Here is a 25757-nt window from a genome sequence, read left to right on the forward strand (position 1 = left end):
GATGGTATTCCCCATTTTCATTAAATTGAAAACCACCAATTCTCAACATGTGCAGTTGAACATGAACAGTTTCAGTATGTATTCCCTAAAGTATTTTAGGTGTTTGAAGTGTCAACCTTTGTTTAATATATTTTGTACGTGAAAATATTTGATATGGTATAATTCTTAATTTCTAATTTATTATTATTTTTTTTTTTTTGAATGAAATATTATCTAATGAATTATTTAAAATGGAATATAACATCAATACTAACCTCCTCCATTTAATAGCAACATCAAATAAATCTCGCCACATGAATCTTTTTCCGTAAATATTCTTGAATGTCCGTGGCATTTTCCAAAACTGTTTCACGTGCTGTGCAACATCTATTGCAGCAAGACCCATGGCTAAGTGGACCCGTTTATTTGGCAAGAAACCGTCGGCATCATACTGGGTAAGAGGACCAATCATCGCTCCCTTACAGATTAACTTCTGAGCATCGTCGCTAAGTTCCTCAAAGGAGATCTCTTCAACATCTCTGTATAAACAAATTAAAAGCTTGAGTGACTTTTACTGGCCATTCAACTCAGCCAGTCCATAACTCCAACGCTTTGAGAAGTATAAATCTAACTACACTACAAATCACCATACAATATGATGTAAAATTGACCGCCTGACTTACTCTATGTCTGGGGACAGACCCGGCTGCTCCACATAGTTGAAATGTTGAAATGGGATACCTTTGACCCAGCGATCTTTAAAAATAGGATCTAAGTCCACACCAGCATTATAGTCTTGAAATGGGCTATCCAAGCGAGCATGTACATACCTAGAGTACTCTTAGGGAAAAAAATTAAACCAAGGAAATATTAATATTATTTTTTATTACTTCAGTATCATCATTATGATTACCAAATACCATTATCACTATCATTACTAAAGTTAACCTTTCAATCTGTATAACAGTTGCATCGAGTAAGTGTTGCAATGCCATGATTCAGATATTTTAACAAGTAGGAATAGAGCTGGTGCTCAAGTCCCATACCTCCATTACTAATAAGAAACCCTTAGTAGTAGCAAGTTACAGGCTGTTCAGAGGTAGTTTCAGAGGAGGATAAGGGATGGGGAAGCTGGTTCGGACCCCTAATTTTTTGAAAATTAAAAAAAAACATGTGGTAAAAAAGAAAAATTAATTCAAATTTAAGTTTGAGATTACCATTTCCATCTATCTAGAGATATAAACATAAAATTTTGCACCATAGTCTGGATCTCCATCAACAATTTTCTTACTAAGAGCCACCCACCCAAACTCCCTGCATTTATTCCTGGACCCACCACTGCTAATGAATTGACATTTTAAAAATCATTTTATGACTTTTTTATTACCTTTAAAAATGTTGTAGTTTATGTAACAATTGCAACATCTCGTTTATCCATATAAGTATTCACAAAATACTATCTTATATGACAACTGCAATACCACTAGCCAAATATTAAAAATATAATAATACATGTGAATCATTCAAAGACTGCCTACCTCTCAAATAAATTACTCTGTTGTACTCATTACTGAAAATTGCATGATGGTGATGAATCTGCTGTCGCAGCATGATCTTTGTGTTGGATTTTATAGCCTCAAAATACTGCCCTATAGCTGCATAGGACAACCCCTTCATGTACTGGCATACCTCATTATACGGCTCCAGGGCCAAGCAGGCCTACGAAAACATGAGTTATAATATATGAAGATATGGATTACTGTTCAACTACAGCTACATTTAAACTAAACAATAACGACACGACGACATATCATTGCGTCGTTTATATTCTTCAACAATGAGCGCATTTTTAACGTGTCGTTGTGTCTTTGTTGTGTCTAGTGTAAATGCAGCTTAAGCTAAGGGCAGTGTTTGCTACATTAATCCATTAATACTCAAGTAATGAAAGTGTTATCTATCTTTTTGTATATATTTGATAAATGTATCAGATAACAGACACAAACCTTAAAATCAGGAAGGGCTTCAGCGGGCTTACCACCATGATACAGGAGTGATCCTCTAAGCTGGAGAGATTGCACATGGTTCGGATCAATCGTTAAGGCCTTGTTGAACTGCTTCAGAGCAGAATCATAATCACCAAGCTCCCTAGTGGATGAAAATAATTGTGAGGTCTCGCCACAAAGTGAGTCTCATGGTTAGAAAGTTTATATTATATTTGGGTAGATCACATTAAAAGCTTTCATTTGGTCTTTGAATGGTTTCCCTACTATAAGTAAATCCAGAGATGTGAGCAATTAAAGTTTAGGTGTATAAGAACCACGTTTTGAGGAAATCGACCTCAAAGATAAACTAACCTGTACAAATAATATGACTAGAATTACAGAATGTATGCAGAGAACACTGTTTTGGCAAGAAAATTCACTTTCAAAGTATGCAATCATAAAATATAAGTATCAAGTCAAAAACATTAAAATCAAAATTTTGTAAAAATGTTGACTTTGCCCTGTTTTGGTGAATATCTCAATATGATTTCACCAACGATGTGTCTCATTTCGTGGTGAGACCTCACAATTGTTTTAACTCCTGAAGTCACCGAAAAAAAAAATTCATTTGAACTTTACAAAAATTTCACAAATACAGAATTGTAAAAAAGAATAAATGGATAGTTCATGTATTGTGTAGATTAAATTTAATATTAAACTTATGATATCAACACAATATAAATTAAAATAAAAACATAATAAAATATTAATGAATATTATCAGTGCAGACTCCAAGGTGACTTTGAGACCAATGGAATCACAATCACTTAAGATAATAAATGTCTCAACTGAAACTGCAACCAAAGCTAAAGTAAAGTTTGCACAACCTTCATATAACTCATCCATATTTTCTACTAATGTATGAAATTCAAAACTAGATTATTTTTAGGTGCCATTTTGGGGGAAATTTGGTCGACTCGACTTTCTGAACATAATGCACAGTTCAAATCTAAATCTAGACTGGCTCAATAAAAGCCAGGCAGAGCGTACTACACATTCAACTCTGGAATTCTTCCTCTTCAAAAAGCCTTCAAAAAACTTTTTTCTAACATCTTCCAGCACCTGTAACAAGCCAGTCTGTTTTTTTGGTTTTTTTTGCTTTAATACGGTTATCCAAGATTCATACTCATACCTGTAGGCATGTGCTAAACTTCTGATACAATCAACCAACTCTGGTTTCTGTTTCAGTGTTTGCTCAAATACTTTAATTGCTTCCTGGGAAAAGAAACATTTAATATTTAACAAGAAATTCATGAAATTCTAAGCCATGTGGTATTGGTGTAATATTGGTAGTGGCGATGATGATGATAATAATGATAATGTTGGTAATGGTGGCATTGTTGGTAATGATTTTGATGACAATGATTATGGTATGAAGATTTATGATTATAAGAAATGATGAAAATGATGGTAATGATTAAGATGAGAATTAAAAATGAAAATGATTATGATGATTATAACAAGATAATGATGGTTATAGGCATGGTAGTAATGAAAATGATGTTAATTATGATGATGATGACGATGATGATGACAATAGTATGATGATGATGATGATAATAATGACAATAGTATGATAATGATGATGATGATGATGATGATATTATATTGATTAAAATTATTGATAATGATAAGATAATGACGATAATGTGAATTTTATGTTGACACGACATACTGATAATGGTAAGATTATGATAATGATGCTGATGATGAATTAATGATGTTGAAGGTAATGATTTAATTTAAACCAACCCTGATTTTCCCTTGATGATATATTGCTAGTCCCAGCAAATGAAACACTTCTGGCTGATTTGGATTCAACCGCACAGATGAAAAGAAATCCTTGGTTGCCTGCATGTAATTCTGTAATTAAGAATCCAATGTAATATTACAAGTTTACTCCATAGAGAGGTAATTTTTAAATTTTTAGTCATAATTGAAACATTAAAGATGGACTATGACTGTGATAAAATCTTACAAAATTAATAAAAATCCCTTAAAAACATTGAATTGCTTATTTTAAACAATCATATAAAGCTCTGTCCACACTATCAAATTTTCTTTGACAAAAAAGCTGTTGTATGCCCATATATAGTCACGATGTGCCCATATATAGTCAAGATGTGCCTATATATGGTTATCATGTGATGTCATCATGACCATATTTAGGCATGTCACATGTTTTTGTCAAATAAAATGTGATAGTGTGGACAGGGGTTAAACTCAGTCCACACTATCAAATTTAATGTGACAAAACAATGTGATATGCCCATATTTGGGTGTAATATAACACCATCATGCCCATATATGGGCATATCACACAAACTTGTCACATAAAATCTGATAGTGTAGACAGAGCTTAAGTTATCAACTTTGAATGAGACACATGCCAAAACAATCAAGTTTATGCTCAATTACAAATTATTTATTAAGAAAGTCTTTAAAGGAGAAGTTTCAAATAATTATATAACTGTTTTAGTATACTTGTGTGAGCTTAGACGTATGAACTCTCCAGTGGTGGACCTAGGAATTCAAAATAGAGGGAGTCCAGACAGTCACATTCACAGATGGAAGGTCCACACCTCCTCAGCCCCACCATGGTCGGGACCCGGGCACAACATTGTATGTTTAATGCACTTTCGATGGTCGAAAATTGCATTCTTAAGATTGATAATTGCAATGTAATTTTCTCTTTTTTATTTTGAAAATTTAGGGTTCCTGGGCCAGTTGGGCACCCCCTTCCCCATCCCCCTTGAATTCCAAACTGCTCTCAACTAGGTTGGTGCTGATGTAGCGAGTGTATTGGTCCATCCAAGTTTAGCCACAGGCTATTGTAATACATAGGATTTAGATGAATTCTTTCTAATAAATTACTATCCATGTATCCTTGTAAAATAATTTCAAATGGCTCTGTTAAACATCTCTCCTTAAACGGACCTCTTTAAACTGACAGGCAGGCAATTTAATGCTTTATAGTATATATAATATTAATAGTATTTATGCATCTAATCATCAGCAAAACACATTTTTTCTCATTCTGTCAATTAAATATTTTGACGCAACTTAATACAAAATGCCCGCAATTCAGTCATTCATATGTTATTACCTCTCTGATGTTCCACCTTAGGTTATGAATAATTAACATTAGAATCAAAACATCTGTATTATGCCTACACATGCTATTGATTTCCATCAAAAAATCAATCACTAACAACTCAGTAAACATACAAATTTTACTCTAGTGTTGAGTCATCCATCTAAAACAAATTTTAAAAACTATCTGACTATTACGATTAATTGGTTTGGTTGTGGCAAGGGTGGATGGGGGTGGGGGCTGGCATTAAATTATGGTAACGCATGTAGGATGGTCTCTTTAATTTCTAAGTCTGCCATCGCATCCTTAGTTCTTCCTAAGGGCGAATAAATCTATATAGAAATTAAAGCAATTAATCTATATTAAAATTACGCATACAGTATTTCAAATACTACAGACACAATTCAAAACCAAGACGTTCAATAAACGTCACGAATTTGAAACCTATTTGTCTAAAACATATAAAATTTTCATAGAAACAATTGAATGTCAATCCATATTTTAGATTGACGAAAAATTAATGATTTTCATCATCGATTTTTTTTAACCAGACCGGTAGCTGTTTCACTAACTAATTCGTTAGCCGGTGTACTCAGTTTTTTTACAGTATTAGGCCATATCATGACTATATCATCCCTATTATCTCTACATTTCATAGTCAATTATTTGTAGCAATTTTTCAATTTTTCCCTTCTCCCTTGCCCCTACGTACTACACTTTGAGTTTTTTTTTTATATTTTATTATTTTTTATTATTATTATTATTATAATTATTATTATTATTTTTTTATATTATTTATAATATTTAATATTATTACTATTATTTATTATTATTAAAAAAATTATAATTTATTCATTTATTTTATTTATTTATTCACTTAATATTGGTGTTGGTATTCTTGCTTTTGTGTGTGTGCTGTGTTGAGTGTGTGATTTTGGTATGTTTTTTGTATGCCTTTTTTTTTTCTTATTCAATTTATCGATGTTGTTGGCATTTGTCATTTTATTATATTGTTTTTTTTTCTTACTTTGTACACCTTGATTTACAAGCTCTTTTAGGTTTTTTTTTTGGTTGTCACTTTTATCTTGTATTTTATATTAATGTCCTTTTTGTCTATTTTATTGTTGATTGTAATTGATGAATAAATAAATAAATGAAATTATCATCATCATCATTATCAAATTTTATGACATTTTATTTTTGTTCTTTTCAACTGTACAAACACTAAAAAATACAAAATGAAAGAGGAGAGCAGTGGAGATACAAAAAAATAATAATAATAATTCTGGATTTCTATAGCGCCAAAGCAATTAAAGGCACCATTCGCCATTGACATCATTATCATTATTATTATAATTCCAGGAATATTGCCAATTAATTTTTAGTATCACTTGCCATCATTAATTATAAACCATATTGCATGCTATAAACATTATCAATTATTTACATCATCTATCAACAGCACGATATTACCTCTGCTCTCTTTTCCCAGCTCTCAGCCACGTCTGGATCAATTTCAATTGCTTTTGTAAAATCTTGAATTGCAAGTTCAGCATTTAGTGGATACTTTAAAAAAAAGAGACACAAAGGCATATACATGATATACTACGACACAAAAAGCAAAAGATAATTAGGACTAGCTTGAAAATATCAAGAAAATACTATTGTGTCTAAAAGAGCTGAATGGCATAATGGGAGATGCTGAACAAAAGAAGTCATACAATGAAGACAAGAAACAGAATTATCTTTGATACTTATTACAATATTATTAATATTTTATCTTTCAATATCTTAATTTGTCTAATTTATGTTTTAAAATTGTAATAAAATAAAGAACCTTCCATTGGCAATATGGGACAGACTGGATAGATTAATGTAGCAGTGGTTGATAGATAAGATGTTTGCCTTCCAATCCAAGTGTCATGAGTTATAATCATGTGCCTGAGCAGGAATTTCTTTCATGACTATAAAAAACATCTCCACTCCATAAACCATAGATATCAAGCCCACTAAATACTTCACATTAATACTGATTGCCATCTCAATCAAATACCTACTAACAACATAATACTGGGGATTTACAGTATCTTATAATTTTGCAGGAGTTTATACACTTGTTTTTGCCTGTTTTTCCCCACTAATTGTTATAAACCTTATTATAAAATAAACAAAATAAATAAAATTAATTTTTCAAAATACAGAAAAGGCTGCAGCTCTTGGCAGGTGGAAAGTGCACTGCGAGCCGCTTTCTGGGATGGATACATGCACCTTATAAGATGACAGTATTGTTATTAACATATATGTTTAAGCTTGCGGTACACCACGTAGGAGGTTTTATTATTATTGTTATTAGTAACTAGTTCATTGGCATTTACACTTTGTTACCTCTTACACTTTTGCATGGAGAAAAACAATGTGTATAAATTATTTAAAAATAAATAAATGCACTAAATAATTTGAAATTTAAATTGACATAAACACCTTTTAAGGTGTCTGCTCACCTGTATGCCTTTCTTGGCATAGGCAGCACCCCGGGCATGATACGCACTTAATAAGTCTGAATGATCATCAATAAGTTCTGTTAATTGTTTAATCGCCTTGTTGAGCTGACCAATATTCAATAATATAACACCAGATGCTATATAGAAGACAACGAATAATAAGATATTATTGACTTTATAGAATTACTTGTTATAGATGCCCAACAATGGAAATGCTATATTATATATAAAAAAAAAAAACAAACAAACAATTGTCTTCCACTGATCAAAAAATAAAGTAAAAGTAAATTTTGAAATACACCAATGTGTAATGAACACTTCTGAAACTGGAGAAATTTCAATGGTCTTTAACAGTTTTAATCTCTAATTAGAATAATATACATAAAAAATATTGTTAATTTGGGACCATATGAAAAGTGGTCTTTGATTGAAGGGGTCTTTAATTGGAGGGAGACCTGTATACAAATGATGTACATTTGTTTAATTGTAATACAGGTAGTGTACAGTACACACTCGCCATTGCAATCACCTTGTTATTCTAGAGTAAAACTTGTTACTGGCAAGAATTAGTATCTATAGTGGTTCTTTATGTGTCAACAATTGTGTCTGTTCTTCTAATAAATTCCTATTGAAAACTAAAACCAGTATCTATTCTTCGATGAACAAGTTTTAATGTAGAATACTTTAAATACTTGCCATACAGCACATAATAAACCCAGTTCATAGACTTAATGGACAATTGTCATTTTCTTTACAACATTATTTTCTTTTACAAAATTTACAATCTTTTAATGAATATTATGTATGGAACCATGACTGTTTATTTTGTACAAACATTATTGTGCACGTCCAATTGTTAAATTCCTGTTGAAATGTATTCAAACCAACATCTATTCTTTGATGCAGTTTTAATGTACAGTACTGTACAGTTATATTCACCATAATAAACCATAGTGCATAGACTGGCTATGTCAGCAAGATAATCAAAAACTCAGTTGGAGAAAAGTTTGATATATAATGCTCAACAGAGCAATCAATGATCCAAATTAAAGCCATAGAGCTGTGTTATTAACACAATTACAAATTAACCTCGAACATTATATCTACTTGACTTCTATTTTTGTAATGTGATATCGAACATCCAATAAAATCAACATTATGGTTGTTGTTACCTTAAAAATAACTACATCTTCTTAATATCATCATTATTTCCTGTATTGTTCATTGTTTAATGTTATATCCTTATTATCTTAATCTTTTTACAGCTGATAATTACGCATAAGCACACCCCCATCCCTTGAACATATATATGACCTTTAAAGGGGGGGTTTACAATTGAGGAACTGCGGTATCATTAATATTATCATCATAACAAATAAAGAGGCCATGACAGATGGAGCCTTGTACTAATAAAGTATATTAAGCACTTCCACTGACCAATACATACTACCTACATTCAAAGAACCTCTTTATGACTATATCTTAATTAAATATTTAAAAATTTTTGATATTAGTGACAGACTCTAATGACCACTCGATACTACTTCATACTACATTATAAAGTCCACCACCTTTTCAATACGATTCACCACCAATTAGGTACACTTACCAATTATTTGTTTACTTTAATTTTAACCACTCTAATTCATTAGGGGGAACGGTTGGTGCAGCGGCTGTGTTTTGGTCTCTCAACCTCAGGGGTACAAACCTTTGCTGCATATTTACTATAGCAGGTTTCCTTGGATGAGGCATTTTACTAACAGTTGTCTCTTCCCACTCAGGAGTATTATTGGGTACCTGGTGAAAATACACTAGAGACAAGGCAGCGAGGAAAGCATCCGTACCCTACCACACAATGCGCTTCTACTAGCTCATTACCATATATTTAGCAATGAATACAGGACTACTTTGCTTTTCATTTACATACCATTCAATTACAATGATGAAAGTTTCTGAATATCTTTTAATGATCTCTAAGAATCTTTCAGACCTCTCAAATTCGTAAAATGTATTTCCGTAATGGTCTATGTACTAAATGAAAAATTTCCGTAGCACTACCCAATAATTTGCCTTGAGTGCAAGATAAAAGTATGGAGTTAATTATTTCAAAAATGGGCCCGATCGTCTTGGGCCCAATCGTCAGAAATTTTATGAGAAATTTCAAAGTTTTCACAATAATTTATCAGTAATCCGACAAGTATGAGTTGTCTAGGGACAATGTAACCAAAGATCCTGATGAAACAGTCATTTGTTTTGGACGTTAGACCTATTTATTTATGGGTCTAGGCCTATGATAAATTTCCGTAGTATTTTTGTCTATTTCCGTGCGTCCGTAATTAGACAAAATTACCGTAGAACATAGGCCTAACTAGGGACGTTCCACAGTACTTGAGAAGTCTGAATGTTCTTCATGTATACTTTTGATATGAATGAACGTGAGTGAGATGTAAATATTGTCTCTATACTTCAACCACATTCTAGGAAGGGTTGTGGTTGAAAAATCCTATTAACACTACACTCCACTGCGATTGGTTGCGATGTAGTAAGTGATAATCCAAAACTGATTACTCCCGATCGCAATCAATGAGCGCATTCAGACCAAATCAGACACAAAAACGGGAGGTCAAACGGTACTAGGCTTCCGGTGGCTAGACTTATGTTGACTGACCTCAACCAATCAGTGCCTTTGGAATTTGTTGCGATTTGTTGCGATCAGATTCTGTGGTAATTGGGAGTAATAAAGATTGTAGCACCCATTCGCAATGGGTAACAATTGTGATATGTATTACTTATCGAATACTTATAAGCTTTCCGACTTGATTTTGAATTGGGATTGGGTGTCACAATTGCTTCAACCGATCGCAATGCGATGCTTGTTTGAATAGGGTAATAGAGAAAAATTTTCTATGCTTCAACACAAGCATTCTAGGATGGCTTAAAACGGGAATATGTATCAACAAAATCTTAACCATTTCCATTACTTTGAATAGATATTGATTTTAAATGTTTGTACAATTTGTTTTTTTTATTTCTCGCATTTTCACTAAAACATATGGAAACACCAACGAAAATATGAAGCAAACAGCTTATTGAAACTATGTCTGTACAAGTTTTTTTTTAAATAATATGTAATATTCTTGCCTTTTTAATATGTAGCAACAATAACAATATGAAGCAATATTGGTATTATGACAACACTTGATATATTAAGTGATATTTGTACATTAACAATAACTGCTAAATTTATCAGTAACCATCTGGACTAATAATAATATGATAATTTATTGCATTTTATTTTTATTTCCAAAGAATAGTCTTTTTCCCTATGCCACTAGATATAGTTAAATGTTACATAATCAATAGAGTAAGAGAATAGTGCATGTGTTAGATAAATATGAGAACAAAACAGGAACTAAGAGCTTCAGTGTTAACAATAACAATGTAATTAATAGCTTTACATTAGAATACAATTACTGTACAATATTTTTTTAAGTACCATCATTCATCAAAACAATAGAACATTAAAAAATGTAATGGTTAAACAAAAATATTATGAACAAATGAAAAGGACCTCCAAAGAAACCTTAAGAAACATATGAATTGAGAGGCTCGTGGGGGAAGGTGGAGGGGCTGTCTCTTATACACATCTAGATGTGTATAAGAGACAGATCTTTACTACTTGTACGTATGGTATGTTAAGTCAAAACGGCTTTGTGAAAGCCACAATTATGTGATTCAAATTGAGCCGTTTGGAAATAAAGTTTTATATTATTATTACAGTGTAATATTATATTTCATGATATTAAAAATCATGTTACATATTATATTCCATCTTGCTCATCTACCTGAATGGAGAAATAAATGGAATAATGAATAGTTTATTATTCAATTCAATTTATTTATTTGTCATATGATTGTATCTCTTTCAAGAATAACAACCATGCTACAGTATGACCTCCCCCACAAGCTAACAGGTACCACCATACACTAGTTTTCCTTCAGCTTATCTGTGTTTGCTGTCGTTAATAAAGACTGTAATCCCATTTACATGATGCGCTCGCTGATCATTATCATAAGCCACATAAGAACTGTTGTTATTACAGATTTCAGAAGACAATTGATTTTCTCATATCACTTCACTGGAAGAAAATATAACACTAGACATGAAGTACTAGTTCTAATGACAATACACTAGCTTTGCTGCACGCAGTGCACTTCTTTAGGTGAATTGGAACATGTTAATAAAAGATGGGAAGATATTAAGTTAAAATGTAACTAAATGATTAATAGACTTAAAGAACAGACAGATTCGGCGATGTTTGTTTACAGACGGTCACGTGACATAACGTGGGTATAAGAAAAACATTACAGTGCGATAGCATATTTTGTGGGTCGAAGACCATCATGCATACCTAATCATGCTGTAGATGTGCAGGGGCCTAAGCATAACATTTATCAAAAAATCTCAATGTTTGCGGCCAGTATTCTTTACAGCATTAGCAAACCATTAAAGCAAAATTCTCAACACAAATTTCCAATCAATTTGGTATAGTTTACTGGGAATTTAGATGATCTCTACAGCAATAAACAAGGGACGGCAGCAATAGCAATCTCAATGTAAAACACTGCTGTGCCAGTCGATTGTTTATATCCAACACCCGAGTTACCGTAAGTCAAGTGACACGCATCGCCGAATCCCTCTTGAATAATAATTATCATGACAAAAAAACAAGCAAATAAAAAAAAAAATTTTTTTTAGTTAAGTGGAAATGTGAATAGAGGAAAAAACATTTAAACTTTGAAAAACCATTCATCAGATAACTGTAAAGCATCCATTTTCTCTTTGCTATTTTTCAAAAACATGATTTCACAATATGTCACTATATTGATCAATACAATATTTTTTTTCATATTTCTTTTAGATTTATATTTTAGTTATTCTTTAGCTGAACATCAATAACAATTTTAAATCATCATTGAGAGAGTATTCACAATTTTAAGTTTTTCTATCAAGGCAAACTCATAATAATCTTAAACCGTCCCATATTTTTGGCAAAATAACCTTCTTATATTGCTACTCAATAAAAAAAAAACCCAAATGTATGAACATGAACACTTTTATCTTTCAAAAAATTTAATTAATTTACTACTAATATTTATATTGAGATACACTGTTTTTCTTTTATTTTATTATTGTTTATTTATTCAGGCCAAACACACAATACAAAGCAAATACATTACAAAGGATCTTAGTAGACACTAGCTGCCCGGAAGACACAATAGCAGCCAAAACCACTGTCACCAAATGGTCATGTACATTACCTCTCTTTTTTATGTATTTATTTGTGTAGAGTACAAGTTTGAAATAATATAGGAGTAGTGAGAGTATAGAGAGAGTGCTCTTTTGGGAGAGAATAGGCGGTAAGATGGTTTTTCCAGGTAAGTATTCATGAATATTCACCTGAAAAAGACCACTGCGTGGTCAAAAGCTTGTGATTAAATAAATTTGTTAGTCTGAAATGTGCTGTTTGTCCTTCATTTATTATGAATTAGACTATAACAATAGAATAAACAATAGATCTATCTAACATGACGTGGCCTTTGCTGCATTAAAATGATCATTGATCACCAACAGAAACACATCAATATCAATCAATAATTAGAACAATAGTGCATTATCAACGACTACACTCTCAATTCAAACCTTCAACAATGCAATATATATATATGCAGATAATATCAATGGTTTTCTCTATACATTTTCATGTGCACATGTTTGAAAATAGTAAAAGTTTTTCCCTTTGTAATATTTAATTAAAATGTGTCCATGTACAAAATGCAATAGACAAAAAATTATGGATTCCTTTTTCATCAGTTTTATTCAGGTGAACAAAATTAATTATGGGTAAAAAGCACCTACAGCAGGTGCATGCATATAGGTAGTAATGTATGTGTGGGTGACATAAAAATGTATACATACCTAGCCTTCTGTTTATGCTTTCATCTTCTGATTGAAATGGAATGAGTTTTCTTTCAACCATAGTGTTTGCATATGTCTGTAAAAAAAATTTAAAAAATTTAAAAAATTTAAAAAAATTAGAAGTTCGAAAACAATGATATACTTTACCTTAATAGAATACTGTAAATAATTATAATGAAATGTTGATTAACGACAGATACACTATGAAATGTTTGTCAGACTTAAGATTGTTTGATCAAACTTTGTCTTATGCAGTGATATTGAATTAGAATTTATTAGGTACTTAACACACAATAACAACAATGCAGACAAGGTTGCACAAATAAACATTTTAGAAAATACAGAAAAAAAAACTATTAAAACCAGAGTGAATAGAGAACCAGGTTAGCCTAATACCCGATTCACACGTGAAGTTAAATTTAACAAAAAGTAACAAATTGTAACCGAGCGATCTCCCGAGTTATTCCTACCGAGATAAAAAGCATTCACACGGGTCTGTAGGGTAATGCCAAGGTCGTGTAAAATTTATTCAGTGTTTATTCAATTCCCCTATTGCAATATAGGTCTAGTCTAGGCCTAGTTGAGAACCCCTGTCACAGATGGACTGTTGAACTCACCATCACAGTAAACATTCGAAGCAATCAATGCCCTAAACAACTGCTGTACTACTACTGCTAAACTAAGCATAGGCTATAGCTTCCAACGTTTCTGTCGACTCCTGATAATACTAGTAATAGTACTAACACCATCATGACATCATGACGTTCATTTTATGTATATCTTCTTCTTCTACCATTACTAATTAACATCAATAACAAGGGTAATTCATTCATCATTGAGAAAAACTAGGCTTATCTATTTCTAGTGGATCAGAATCGTCTACAGAAGGAAGAAAATTCAAAGAACCCAGTGAAACACAGTAGATTGTTGTTGTGTTGAAATCCCTGCGCATGCGCAGATCCATCCATGCTACATCTCGGAAGCTTTACCAGCCTCAGCAAGGCTGGTAAAGATTACCGAGACGTTCCGAGATTCTACAAAGATATTACACGGAGGTACTTTCACACGTGCCGTAAAATGTTACTATTGGTTACATTTTGTTACATTTTGTAAGATTTTTGTACGTGTGAATCGGGTATAAGCTATCAAATTCTGGCTCATTTTTAACGTGATCCCAGACAATTGAATTAAAATCAGCATTGACAAACAACAAAAATTTTAATTTCTTGCTCCTTTCACATCTTTACAAACAAATTTAGTTTTCTTGGTTAATTTTTACCAAGCATAACACTTTTCCTTGCAGTGACTAAACTCTGAACCACTTTCCTCAGTATACTACGTCAAAAATGCACCCGAGCAAAGTTTGCATTGATACTAATGGGGTTGAATAGTTAAATAAAACATAAAACATGGTAATAAACAAATAAGATGATCATTCTAAAACTTTAAAGATTGGAAACTACTTAATAAACATGTTTCAAGATGGGCTGCAAACTGCCTGAAAGAATTACATAACCTCAAGAAATCAGACACGCATTTCCAGCTACCTATGTTAGTGTCCTTTAATAATGGTTGCTTGAAGTATGAAATTTAAATCACATAATCTGACTAAACACTGGTGCCTGACAGAAAAAAAATTCTACAGCCTCCCAACAGTATAACCCTCAACATGCGGGAAAACAGACATTAAAAGATAATGATGATGATGATACCAATTTTCTCAGTGGAATTCAGTGCTGGCACCAAGATTTGCCCGACGGGGTGTCCAAGGTTCACAACGGGGTGGAAAGATTTTGCGGGAGATGGTTGGTTTCCGGGAAATTTTGGTTGGCCTACAGGAGTGTGGGGGACCATAGCGATTTCCGGGAAACTTTCACAACCCACAGAAGACTTGGGACCTCTACATTCTGCTGTGCTTAATAGATAAATTACAGTATGCCCCCCGGTTACCATGTTTTGCTCACTACTCAACTTGTCAGCCTACAACATCAAATTACATACCTGTTGGCATTTCACTTTGACCTTTGAATGTGAATGCAATATCCTATAAAGATTCCAATGAAGCATTAATAGCTTTTTGTTATTAATTATCTACTCAATTTTTGTTTATTTCCTTTTTATCAGGAATCAGATTGAACTCATCTTATAACCAGGTTATTGACTACAGGGCAAAATACACTACCCAATGGATGCTCTACAATATGTCAATCATTATATACTTACTGTATTCATTTGAATAATTGCACAGGGGCGTTTGTTGTTCAGAAGGGTTTTTGCGGGGTGTTTATTGGAGGGATGCGTTTATTTTTTTGGTATAAAATAAATATGTACTTAAATAAATGCCCCTTAATTTCAAGGTAAATGTGGAACTACAACATATAATTGCATGATCATAAATTCTTATTCATTCCAAACAGGTTAGAAAATATGTAATTCTACTGGAGAAGATTAATTAACAATAACATTAATAGAAATAGAATGTGTTTAGAATGATATTGTAACCATTAGATTTGTTTAGTCATTTCGGGTGGTGCTTATTCAAGAACAAAATAAACACCTTGGGGTGTATATTTGAGGGAGGTGTTTATTCCAAATGAAGCTCTTGAGGCGGTCATTTATTCAAAGCAGGGCGTTTATTAGAATAAATAGGGTACATATTATTTCCTTACCTCTATTTTAGATTCATTTATAATCACTTTATCATCCCGTTCATTGTCGTCAGTTTCTGTAGGTATTTCGGAGTAGATAATTTTCTTAGCCGACTTGGCACAAAGAACTGGTATTTCATATTCAACATCTTCATCAAAACCTAAAATATTGAGCATATTGTAACTTACTATTAAATTTATTTTTACACAATTATTTAGCTGGTAAATTAATCCATTCAGGCAATATTTAAAAACTTCAACAGGCACAGGCTGGGGGATGTAGATGCCCCTCCCGAATGGCAGCAAATTAGTTCCACTGAGTGGGTTGAATACGAAAAATGAAAAACAAAAAAAAAATTTTGCTAAATATTTTTTTTTATTTTTGCTCACAATTAAAAAAAAAAAATAAAGATTGCTATAAAAAAAAAACCAAGTAGGGCGGCTTGGCAAACACGGTTCCTGTTGTTTTTTATGAAGTTATTTCCTTAATAGATATTTATGCTAAGTAACTTGCCACCTACTCAAGGCCTATTTATGCACTCATCTTGTTAAACAATCCCACAGAGGCGAATTTATTTGAGTGAAACAAAAAAGTTTGTGCACTTTCTGAGTTCTGATTTTGCTTGCGCATTTATTCGCTTTGCAAAAAGTAGAAACAGTTCGAACTACTGATTTTGCTGAAGCGAAAAACACCAACAGAATTGTGAATATGCATGCGCATGAACCAACGCTTTCAATTCCAGCAAATGAATTCGGCTCAAAACAGGCATGAGTAGGCAAAGGCTGTTTTTTGCAGCCTCTTTGTGACAACCCTATAATTTTTGGCTAGAAAAGCCCCTGTTTTCAGGCTCCAACATTGATTATCTGAAGACATTGATATTAAAACTGATAATAAAGTGGTACAATAGCAGTGCATAAATGTTTTTCAAAAGTTTAGGTGCAGATATCGAGGGAGGGCTATTCTATTAATTGTGTTACCTCCCACACTTTTTTGCAGAACTATTTTGCTAAATGAAATCCAACTCTGACAATTAAAAAAAAAATAATAAAGATTGTTATAATAGATAACAAATTCTTGAATTAACCAAGTACAATAGGAAGGAAGCTTGGCAAGTACTGTACGGTTGCTGTTTTTTAAGAAGTTTACTTCCTATAATAAAATTTACGCTGAGTAGACCTACCTGGCTTCCTATTTACAGCCTATGAACTTATAGTAGTATGCATCCATCCCCTTTTTAAAAAATTACGTAAAGCACTGGTGCGCAAAGGCTATTTTTCTACACCCGCGACAGCCCTATATTTTTTTGCTAGAAAACCTCTTGTTTTTAGGGCCCCGACACTGAATTTGATATTAAAACTGAGAATAATTTGGTATAATACCAGTGCATGATTGTTTTTAAAAAGTTTGGGTGCAGCCCTCCATAGATCATGGACATATTCAACTGGTTCATTTCGTTGACTACAAATTTTCGTTGAGTATTATTTTCATTCGACTGGCTCGTAAAATAGACTTCATTGACAACAAAAATTAACGTAACCGGAGTGCATTAATCTGCATTAAGTTATCCATGTGACCAAAACAAACATAACCGATTGATCAGTTTAGCAACAACATTTGTGTTAATATAATTTAGATTAAATTTCAGAAAATAAAAATTATAATATTTATCCACATGAAGTCAAAAAATAATTGTAGCCTAACAAAATTCAGAAACTGGATGGAAACATTTCTTTTACGAAAAATCCATACTGCCACAAGCCAAAGCAATCTTGATTAGGCGAGACTTTTTTAAACCTTGTTTAGCGAACTCACCAACTGCAAATATTGATGATTATGACTAAAAATAAAATTTTATTTTTGGCCAATTAGCGCACCCACCGCCACGAAAAAGTGGAAATTTCATAAAAAAACAAAAGTTTTTCTTTATTTTTATTACGCCCTCCACAGTCTTGTAATCGCCAAAGATAAGATTCATATTTCTTCCTAATTATATAAATTTGAAGCATTTAACGATCCTATTTTACATTCACCAATAACATTTTATTTTTATTTTCTCCTCCATCTGGATGTTTTTGGCAAAACTATCTTCTTAATAAAAAAACAAAATTTTATTTTTATTTTGCCCTTCTCCAATGGTCTTTAAAAAAAAAAATACGCCAAATAAGGAATACAAAAGTCTCCCCTTACGCAACTTGTATCACAGGAACTATGCAGCTATTTTGTTTTGTTGAATACTTACAAGTTTTCTATTCGACTGCTAGTCTTTGTTTAGTAGGATTTTATGCACTGGTCAATTGTAGTCCCGGCCCCCACCCCCGGACCTAGCGGGGACTTAGCCTGGGATGTAATTTTCAAAACTGTTATATGCATGTAAAAGTCCCCGCCAGCTCCCGGCAGTGCAGGGCATCGTTTTAACGTATCCCCCGGCTAAGTCCCCACCACTTACTGCCGTAGTCCCGGTAAAATGCTCCGCTAAAATAAATGATTGGATGATAAGACCTACTTGAAGAACGGAGGTATAAAAATCTAGTCTACGTCTAAATCGGAGAAGCACGCGAGAGCTAGGCAGGAGCTAGGCCAAGTAGATGAGCTTGCTTGATGGAAGCACTAAGCATGCGTATCACTATGCAGCATGGAAGTTTGGAAAAAATGCGAAAAAAAAGGAGACAGATTGACAGATTGATCATAGAAAAAGAAAATAATTGATTGATTGAATAATAACTGATTGATGGAATTTAATTATTCAATATCAAAACAGAAATTAGGCCTAAATAATAAAATGAATACATTACATTAGTAGAACAGGTTTCCTTGCCTTGGCTCACGTACTGGCATATTTTTGGCGCAACACACTACTCACACGCGCCACCACCTCGGTCCTCAGCGTTGTGAGGTTGGAGGTTCAATTTTTATTATGTAATTTATACCGTGATCTATAAAAAATGAAACCATGATGGTAGACCTAAAGTACCGGTAGACGATTTTATAATTACCAAAACAGACAGTGTTGACTGAATGCAAAGTGTAGGCTAGTAGGACCAGACCCGGTTTGGCTAGGCCCACACACCCGAAACCTTGGCTACTCTACGTGTAAAATTCCCAGCCCTTTTGAGGCTTGTTATATCTACGGGTAAATTTTAGGTACGTCCTGGCACTACGGGTCCGGGGGAGGGGGGCCGGGACTACTATTTACAAGTGCATTACCACTGCCCAGGTTGGCGAGGCTTAACCAGTGTTTAATCAAAATTCGCTTTTGCACTCAGACCCTTTTTATGCCCACCCACCCCCTAAAGTTTGGAATTAAAATGTTTTGAATTGAAGGCTGCAGGCTTGTTGGGTATTGCACATTATATAGGCAGCAGCCTGCTGTTATTTTAGCTTTCCATCGATATCAAATTTTAAACTCTTGCCATTATCATTTCCCTCAACCTTTAGCATCTTTTTTACCAACTAACGCCCCTAAAAAACGCGGTAAAATAACGCCTAGGCCTAGCACTTAGCAGGCCTAGCCTCTAAGTAGTAGTAAGTATAATACTATAGGCCTAGGTAACCCACGCACACAATCTTTCTTTATATTAAGATTTAAAATTTATTATAAATTTAGTAAATTGAATACAATATTTACCACATTGTGGAACAATTTCTCCAATTGATATTATTCCCAAATAATTGTCAGTTGTGCCTGTGAAATCGCAGTGAGCACAACTGCTCTCTTTGTAGCTTAGGCCTAGGCCAGCTATGTTGTCAATATATGAGTGTTGGTACGCCAAGCTACCTTCGTCGGCGGACTTCAGCTCGATCGGCGCAGCCCCTAAGATCAGACTTTCCACTGGAATACCAAAAACTGTGTTTGACGACGTAGAACACTGGGTTTTCGCTTGGTTTACATTGACTTTCATGTTACATTGCACATTTTTATCGGGAGGATCAGACGTACAACTTGACAAAAAAGCTAAAAAGACTACTAAAACTCTTAACGCACCCATGCCGATCAATATTCTATGCTCTCACACACAACACAAAAATTCGCATACAGTAGTATCATCAATGAAAAGTGTGTTTACAAGGCATGAACCGTAGAGGACGCTATTCATTAATTTTTCGTCAGGTTTTATCCAACATGCTGTACCTACAAGTTTCATAATATTATATAATATGCCTGATTATTACCTCGAATTTGGTACATATAACATCAAAGTCTTACGCCTATTTTAAATACCCATCAACTTTTTATTAAATTCATGTATAATGATGCCACACTAACACTATAATTAATTATGATCGAAGCTCTGTATTGGCTCACGGAAAACGAAACCAAATAGTTTCTTCTGGTTGATCGCCCATGAAGAATAAAGAATCATTGTAATAAATAAATACCAACTAGAATTGTCAGGGTAAACTAAGAATTGTTCTTAATTTTCACTACAATTGATTTCCTCCCGGGGAGTTGACCTCATTTATTGATTACCGACGTCAGTGGCGGATCCATGCGGGTGGGGGTTCAAGGGGTCCGGACGAACCCCCTTCTGTGAAGAAACAACAAAATACTATTGGGTCCTGACTTACAAAAGGCATTACAAATTGTCTCGCATCGTGCGGGACGGTCCCGCATTTCAAAGTGATTTTGGATGTAACACGCATTTGGCAGAAACACATGCGTGATCTTAAATTTGTCACGCATTTCTATAGTCACGCATGAAAACGAATAATCACTAATTCAGGGAAAATATTTTGAAAATTAGAAGAAATTAGTTTTATTAAAAATATAAAACAACCATGCAGTAACTTGAGTAATTAGAGAGCTTTCATTATCTCGTTTGAGATTCAATTCTCCGAAAGCTTTGGCGGCGCGTGCGGTCTTGCGCGTTCATTGTCACAACCAATGTTGGTATATTAAGTGACTGAAACTGCGGTTGTCAGCATCAAGCACTCACGCAGTCAGGAAAGTACAGTATTTACGTGAATACTTAATTCACTGACGCGTTACTAAAAATTGATTGGTATGGTTAACCGGTTATGGAGGGTAAGGCCGACCTCCTATGGACTCCAAATGTGTAGGACAATGGTTCTTTATAGGTGGCCCGCGGGCCAAATTTGACCCATGAAGCTATCCAAAAATAAAAACAAATTAATAAATATTTTGATAAATAATTTTCTCATTATAAATGAAGACAACAACGAAACTCCTAATATATATATATAATATTGTAGGAAGTCAGCCGTTAACACTGCTGAATAAATATAATATAAATCATTAAAGGTACATATACAGTGTTAATTAAGGACATGATAGAACATAGTAGGCTACCCTGTAGCTTAGTAATTGTGTAATAAAATGCCTCCAACGGGATTCGAACTTGCGACCTCTCGCTGACAAGGCTAGCGTCATAACCACTAGTCCACGAAGGCTTCATGGTTGAACAGATCCAAATAATCGTCGGGAACATTGTATTACACAATGGTGCGCCTCAAGAGGGCGTTTGGCCAGATAAATTACCGTATCTGGAGAGACGGCTAGAAATAAATACTGTATATTTTATATGATATTGTTGGAAGTTAGCCGTTAACACTGCTGAATAAATATAATATAAATCATCAAAGGTACATATACGGTGTTAAATAAGGACATGATGACTGTATAGTACCTTTGATGATTTATATTATATATATATATATAAAATGTGTATAAGAGACAGGCATGGAAGTTTGGAAAAAATGTGAAAAAAAAGGAGACAGATTGACAGATTGATCATAGAAAAAGAAAATAATTGATTGATTGAATAATAACTGATTGATGGAATTTAATTATTCAATATCAAAACAGAAATTAGGCCTAAATAATAAAATGAATACATTACATTAGTAGAACAGGTTTCCTTGCCTATATCTTTATAACATGTTTCCTCTTTTAGAATTTCGATATCACACCTATTAATTTCTAGTCGTTCTTTATACCCATATTTCTTTCTGCATCCACAAAAACACTCCGGCAAGTAGCGGAAGTATTATTTCTGTACTTCTACATTACTTTTGAGGTCAATGCCCATTAGTGATTCTCTTCTACGATACGCCTACTTTTATTTCAAATTATGTGTTACGGTTGATGGTAGCAAATACGCCTATATCATTAAATATATTTCATTTAATGTTATTTAATTTGTTTATCTATCAGAAAATTAGGTCAATTAATGTTTTATAAAGTATGCGTATTATATATATTTTTAATGTTTATGTTACTAACGTTTATTATACACCGAATGCAATTTCTTATTGTTTTAACCAACTAGGATGTGAACATAATATTGATAATTAGGCCTATGTAGGCCCTACGTATTCTTTGCTTAAAGTTACAGAATTTCTTACCATATATTGTAACAAAAAGTAGAATTTGAAATTACCAAAAATATTATAACGACTTGCTTAATTACCGGTACTCAGTTATTATCGTTTGGCCCGTGAGCCCAACTCAAAATAAATGTTGGCCCTTTAAACAAATTAATTAAGAATCAGGGGTGTAGGAGTATAACAGGAGGGGTAGAAAGAGTGTCGAATGTTATGAAATGTTCACCACCGCAGCCTATTCATTTTTTGTTTGTTTGAGTAATGAATGTTTGTGTACATAGTTCGGGTGCTCAAATTAAACATACATTGAAACTCTAATTGTACGTGGCTTTATTAAAAATATTTTTGTTAATGTACCTGATATTGTCAATAAACACTCCCTAAAAACAGCTTAAAAATGCTCAGATTGTCAGAACGCCCAGGGAGTATCGCCCCCCCCCCCAAGAACCCCACCGGGGCCCGGGCCCGACCCTGGACCCTCTGCCCGCGTTTCAAATCACGCATTTCAATTATTTCAGGTTGGTAACTATGTAACCTACCTAGGCATAGGTTGGCAGATCGGACAAAATAGGCTTAGCCCAACTAGCATTCAATTAAATACAATTTAAAAACACTGTTTTGGCTCGACGTCGTAATAATTTATGTACGAAAGTGTGTTCTTTGGCCTATCAGTTCATCGATCTATGGAAGAAAGACAACATATCCAACTACTCGATAATGTTGGAATATATAATAGAATACAGGTACATGCCAAGTTTTAGATAGCTAGAGGCTTGAGATTTAACAGGAAATAAACACAATTGACGTGAGTCGAGGGCTCGTCCAAGGGCCCCGAAAATTTTTGGGCTTAGATGCTCTCTGGTGCACTCTGAATATCTATAGTGCTGAAATTAAACCTTTAAAATGTGTAGATATAACAGGAACGATAGAAATTTCGATGATCTGGGCCTGATAAAATATAGAATTCAATTGCCAAGGTTTATAGTATTTCGATAAAAAGTTTGTGTTTAATTGTGAGAGGAGTGGCTTGAGAGCTTGAGTTTTGTTCGAAAAGCGTGAGGTTCACGCCGGATGCGTGGGACTTGGTATGACATAGGCCTAATAATATATTGACTATATTTTTTATTTATTTTCTATGGTATAGGCCTAAGAATGAAATAAAGAATGAGATAAAATCACCTGACCTTTTTTTAAGAGGGGTAAAACATTCAATTTTGAAGAAATTAAAGGTCATTAAAAGACACCTCAGAAGTCGGGAAAGCTCATTTCCGGCCATTTAGGAATCAAAATTTTCCCGGACCCCCTTTTATTTTTGAGTTTATGGGAAAATGAACGTAATGAAAATATACCGTAACGTGACCATTTTAAATTTGTTTAATTTTTACAAATTTAATATTTTATGAAGAATGTTTAGCGTACAAAGATCATCTTGTGTGAGACATGAAAAATATCAGTTCCTATCAAGATGACGAATAAAGACAACTGAAAATGAGACCTAATGTGTAAATCCTAGAGCGCTGGTGGAAATTCAACGCCCCAATGACCAGTGGCTTATACTACCTCAAAGGACACACTAACTGCATCGAAGAAAAAAAAGTTCAATTCACTTTTATTTCTACACATTTACAGGCTAACCCTTTTAAACGCAACGCCCTTTCAATACATATAAACATATAAGGTAAGAAAAGAAAAATTAAAGTAATTAATCAATAAAGATAATAAATGATGAAAGGTAATATTAGTAAGAGAGAATAAATGAATAAAAATAAATATATTCAACATTAATTTGTTTTTATCTAGCTTAACAATACATTATCAAGGTTGTAGCTGTAGAAAACTAAGGGTGGGTGATAAACATTTTATGGGTGGGCGGGTGATAACAACTAAAAATAATAAGAGAGGATTTTAAGAATGGAAAAGTGGGTTAATAAGGGTGAGTTGGAGGGCCATGTAATTAGCTGTACTGGGTAGAAAACCTCAAGACTGGGTGGCCCCGACCACCATAACTACATCCCTACACTATCTGAAAACTATGAGTCGACTGATTTAAATTGAGATGAATGATGACAAGACAGATTTTCTATAATTGATATTTTTTTTTAAATTGTTACTCGAGACAGATCGTCCCAATCAAATCCGTAATCCCACTTTCAGTCACTTTTATAGAAAATGAATTCACAAAGATGTATACATAAATATATTATATATATAATCACATGGTAGAAACAGTGCTCGAACCGAATAAAGGAACAATGATGTAAAGATCGTATCAGGTACAGCCTATCAACGAAAAAGTTTTGTATCAATTGTTTGAAAAAGTTCCCCTTGTGGGAATTTAACCCGTGATCTCTCGCTCTCAAGGTGAGTGTCATAGTTATACCACTTGATCACAGGGGCCAGATACAATCAACCAACAGCCTACTGTCCATCGGCGAAAAATGACTTAATCACTTTTGCAGTGGATAGCAATTAATACAAGAAGTGAGTTTGGCAAAAATATTCCACAAACTTGAGAATAATAACTTCTGCACTTTGCAGAAAAACGTGGAAATGAGGAGGACGAGTATGGACCTTTTGCTTGTGAAAGGGGAGGCTGCAGTGAAGAGAAACAAAGTGATGGATATCATAACAGTTGTTCAAATGACAATAAAGAATATCGTATCGTATCGTAACAGGCGGGACGAAGGGCGAGTCTGCATGACATAATAATAAACTTTGTCAGAAGTCGCTTCTGAGATTTTTTTTCTAACTTATCCACTTAGGCTTACAACACAATGCACCGGATTTCAACAGTCGTTATTGGCTGAATACCAACAGTTGTTATTGGCATAGGCGTAGTAATGTTGCATCACGCGTCTTGCTCAGTGTGAACCAATATTTAGCCAAGTTTCCATAAAATCGATACAGCGTTTTCGCTGCAATCATTGAAATGCATAGCCGTTCCAGACGCAACTGGGAAAAGAAATAGACCAACAGAAACAGTTGACGTACACATGTGAAAAGACAAACATACAGATACACAGGAGAAAATTACCTGACACAATCCGATGATGAATTAGATGGAAACTTAGACACTACAAACAACCACACAATCTTTAAAGTTAAGGATGTTTTAATTTTTCAGTGATGTATATATTATAAAAATGTACAGAACACACACACACACACAT

At 33.6% G+C, this 25757-nt stretch overlaps 1 protein-coding gene across 1 annotated transcript in view; it reads right to left on the bottom strand.

Moving 5' to 3' along the window:
- Positions 1–20275, bottom strand: part of LOC117123910 (tetratricopeptide repeat protein 13-like) — a gene marked incomplete in the record, with an annotated part of 24632 nt that extends 4357 nt beyond the window's left edge. Inside the window, 10 exon segments of the mRNA XM_033269977.1 lie at positions 255–518; positions 663–819; positions 1518–1698; positions 1983–2124; positions 3154–3236; positions 6589–6681; positions 7617–7753; positions 13597–13672; positions 16266–16405; positions 19871–20275. Of these exon segments, the coding sequence (XP_033125868.1) occupies positions 255–518; positions 663–819; positions 1518–1698; positions 1983–2124; positions 3154–3236; positions 6589–6681; positions 7617–7753; positions 13597–13672; positions 16266–16405; positions 19871–20231 (1634 nt within the window).
- Positions 20276–25757: the final 5482 nt, after the last annotated feature.

This window comes from Anneissia japonica, unplaced genomic scaffold (assembly GCF_011630105.1).
Source record: "Anneissia japonica isolate Jap-2015-1 unplaced genomic scaffold, ASM1163010v1 scaffold287736_len1891122_cov214, whole genome shotgun sequence".
NCBI lineage: Eukaryota > Metazoa > Echinodermata > Crinoidea > Comatulida > Comatulidae > Anneissia > Anneissia japonica.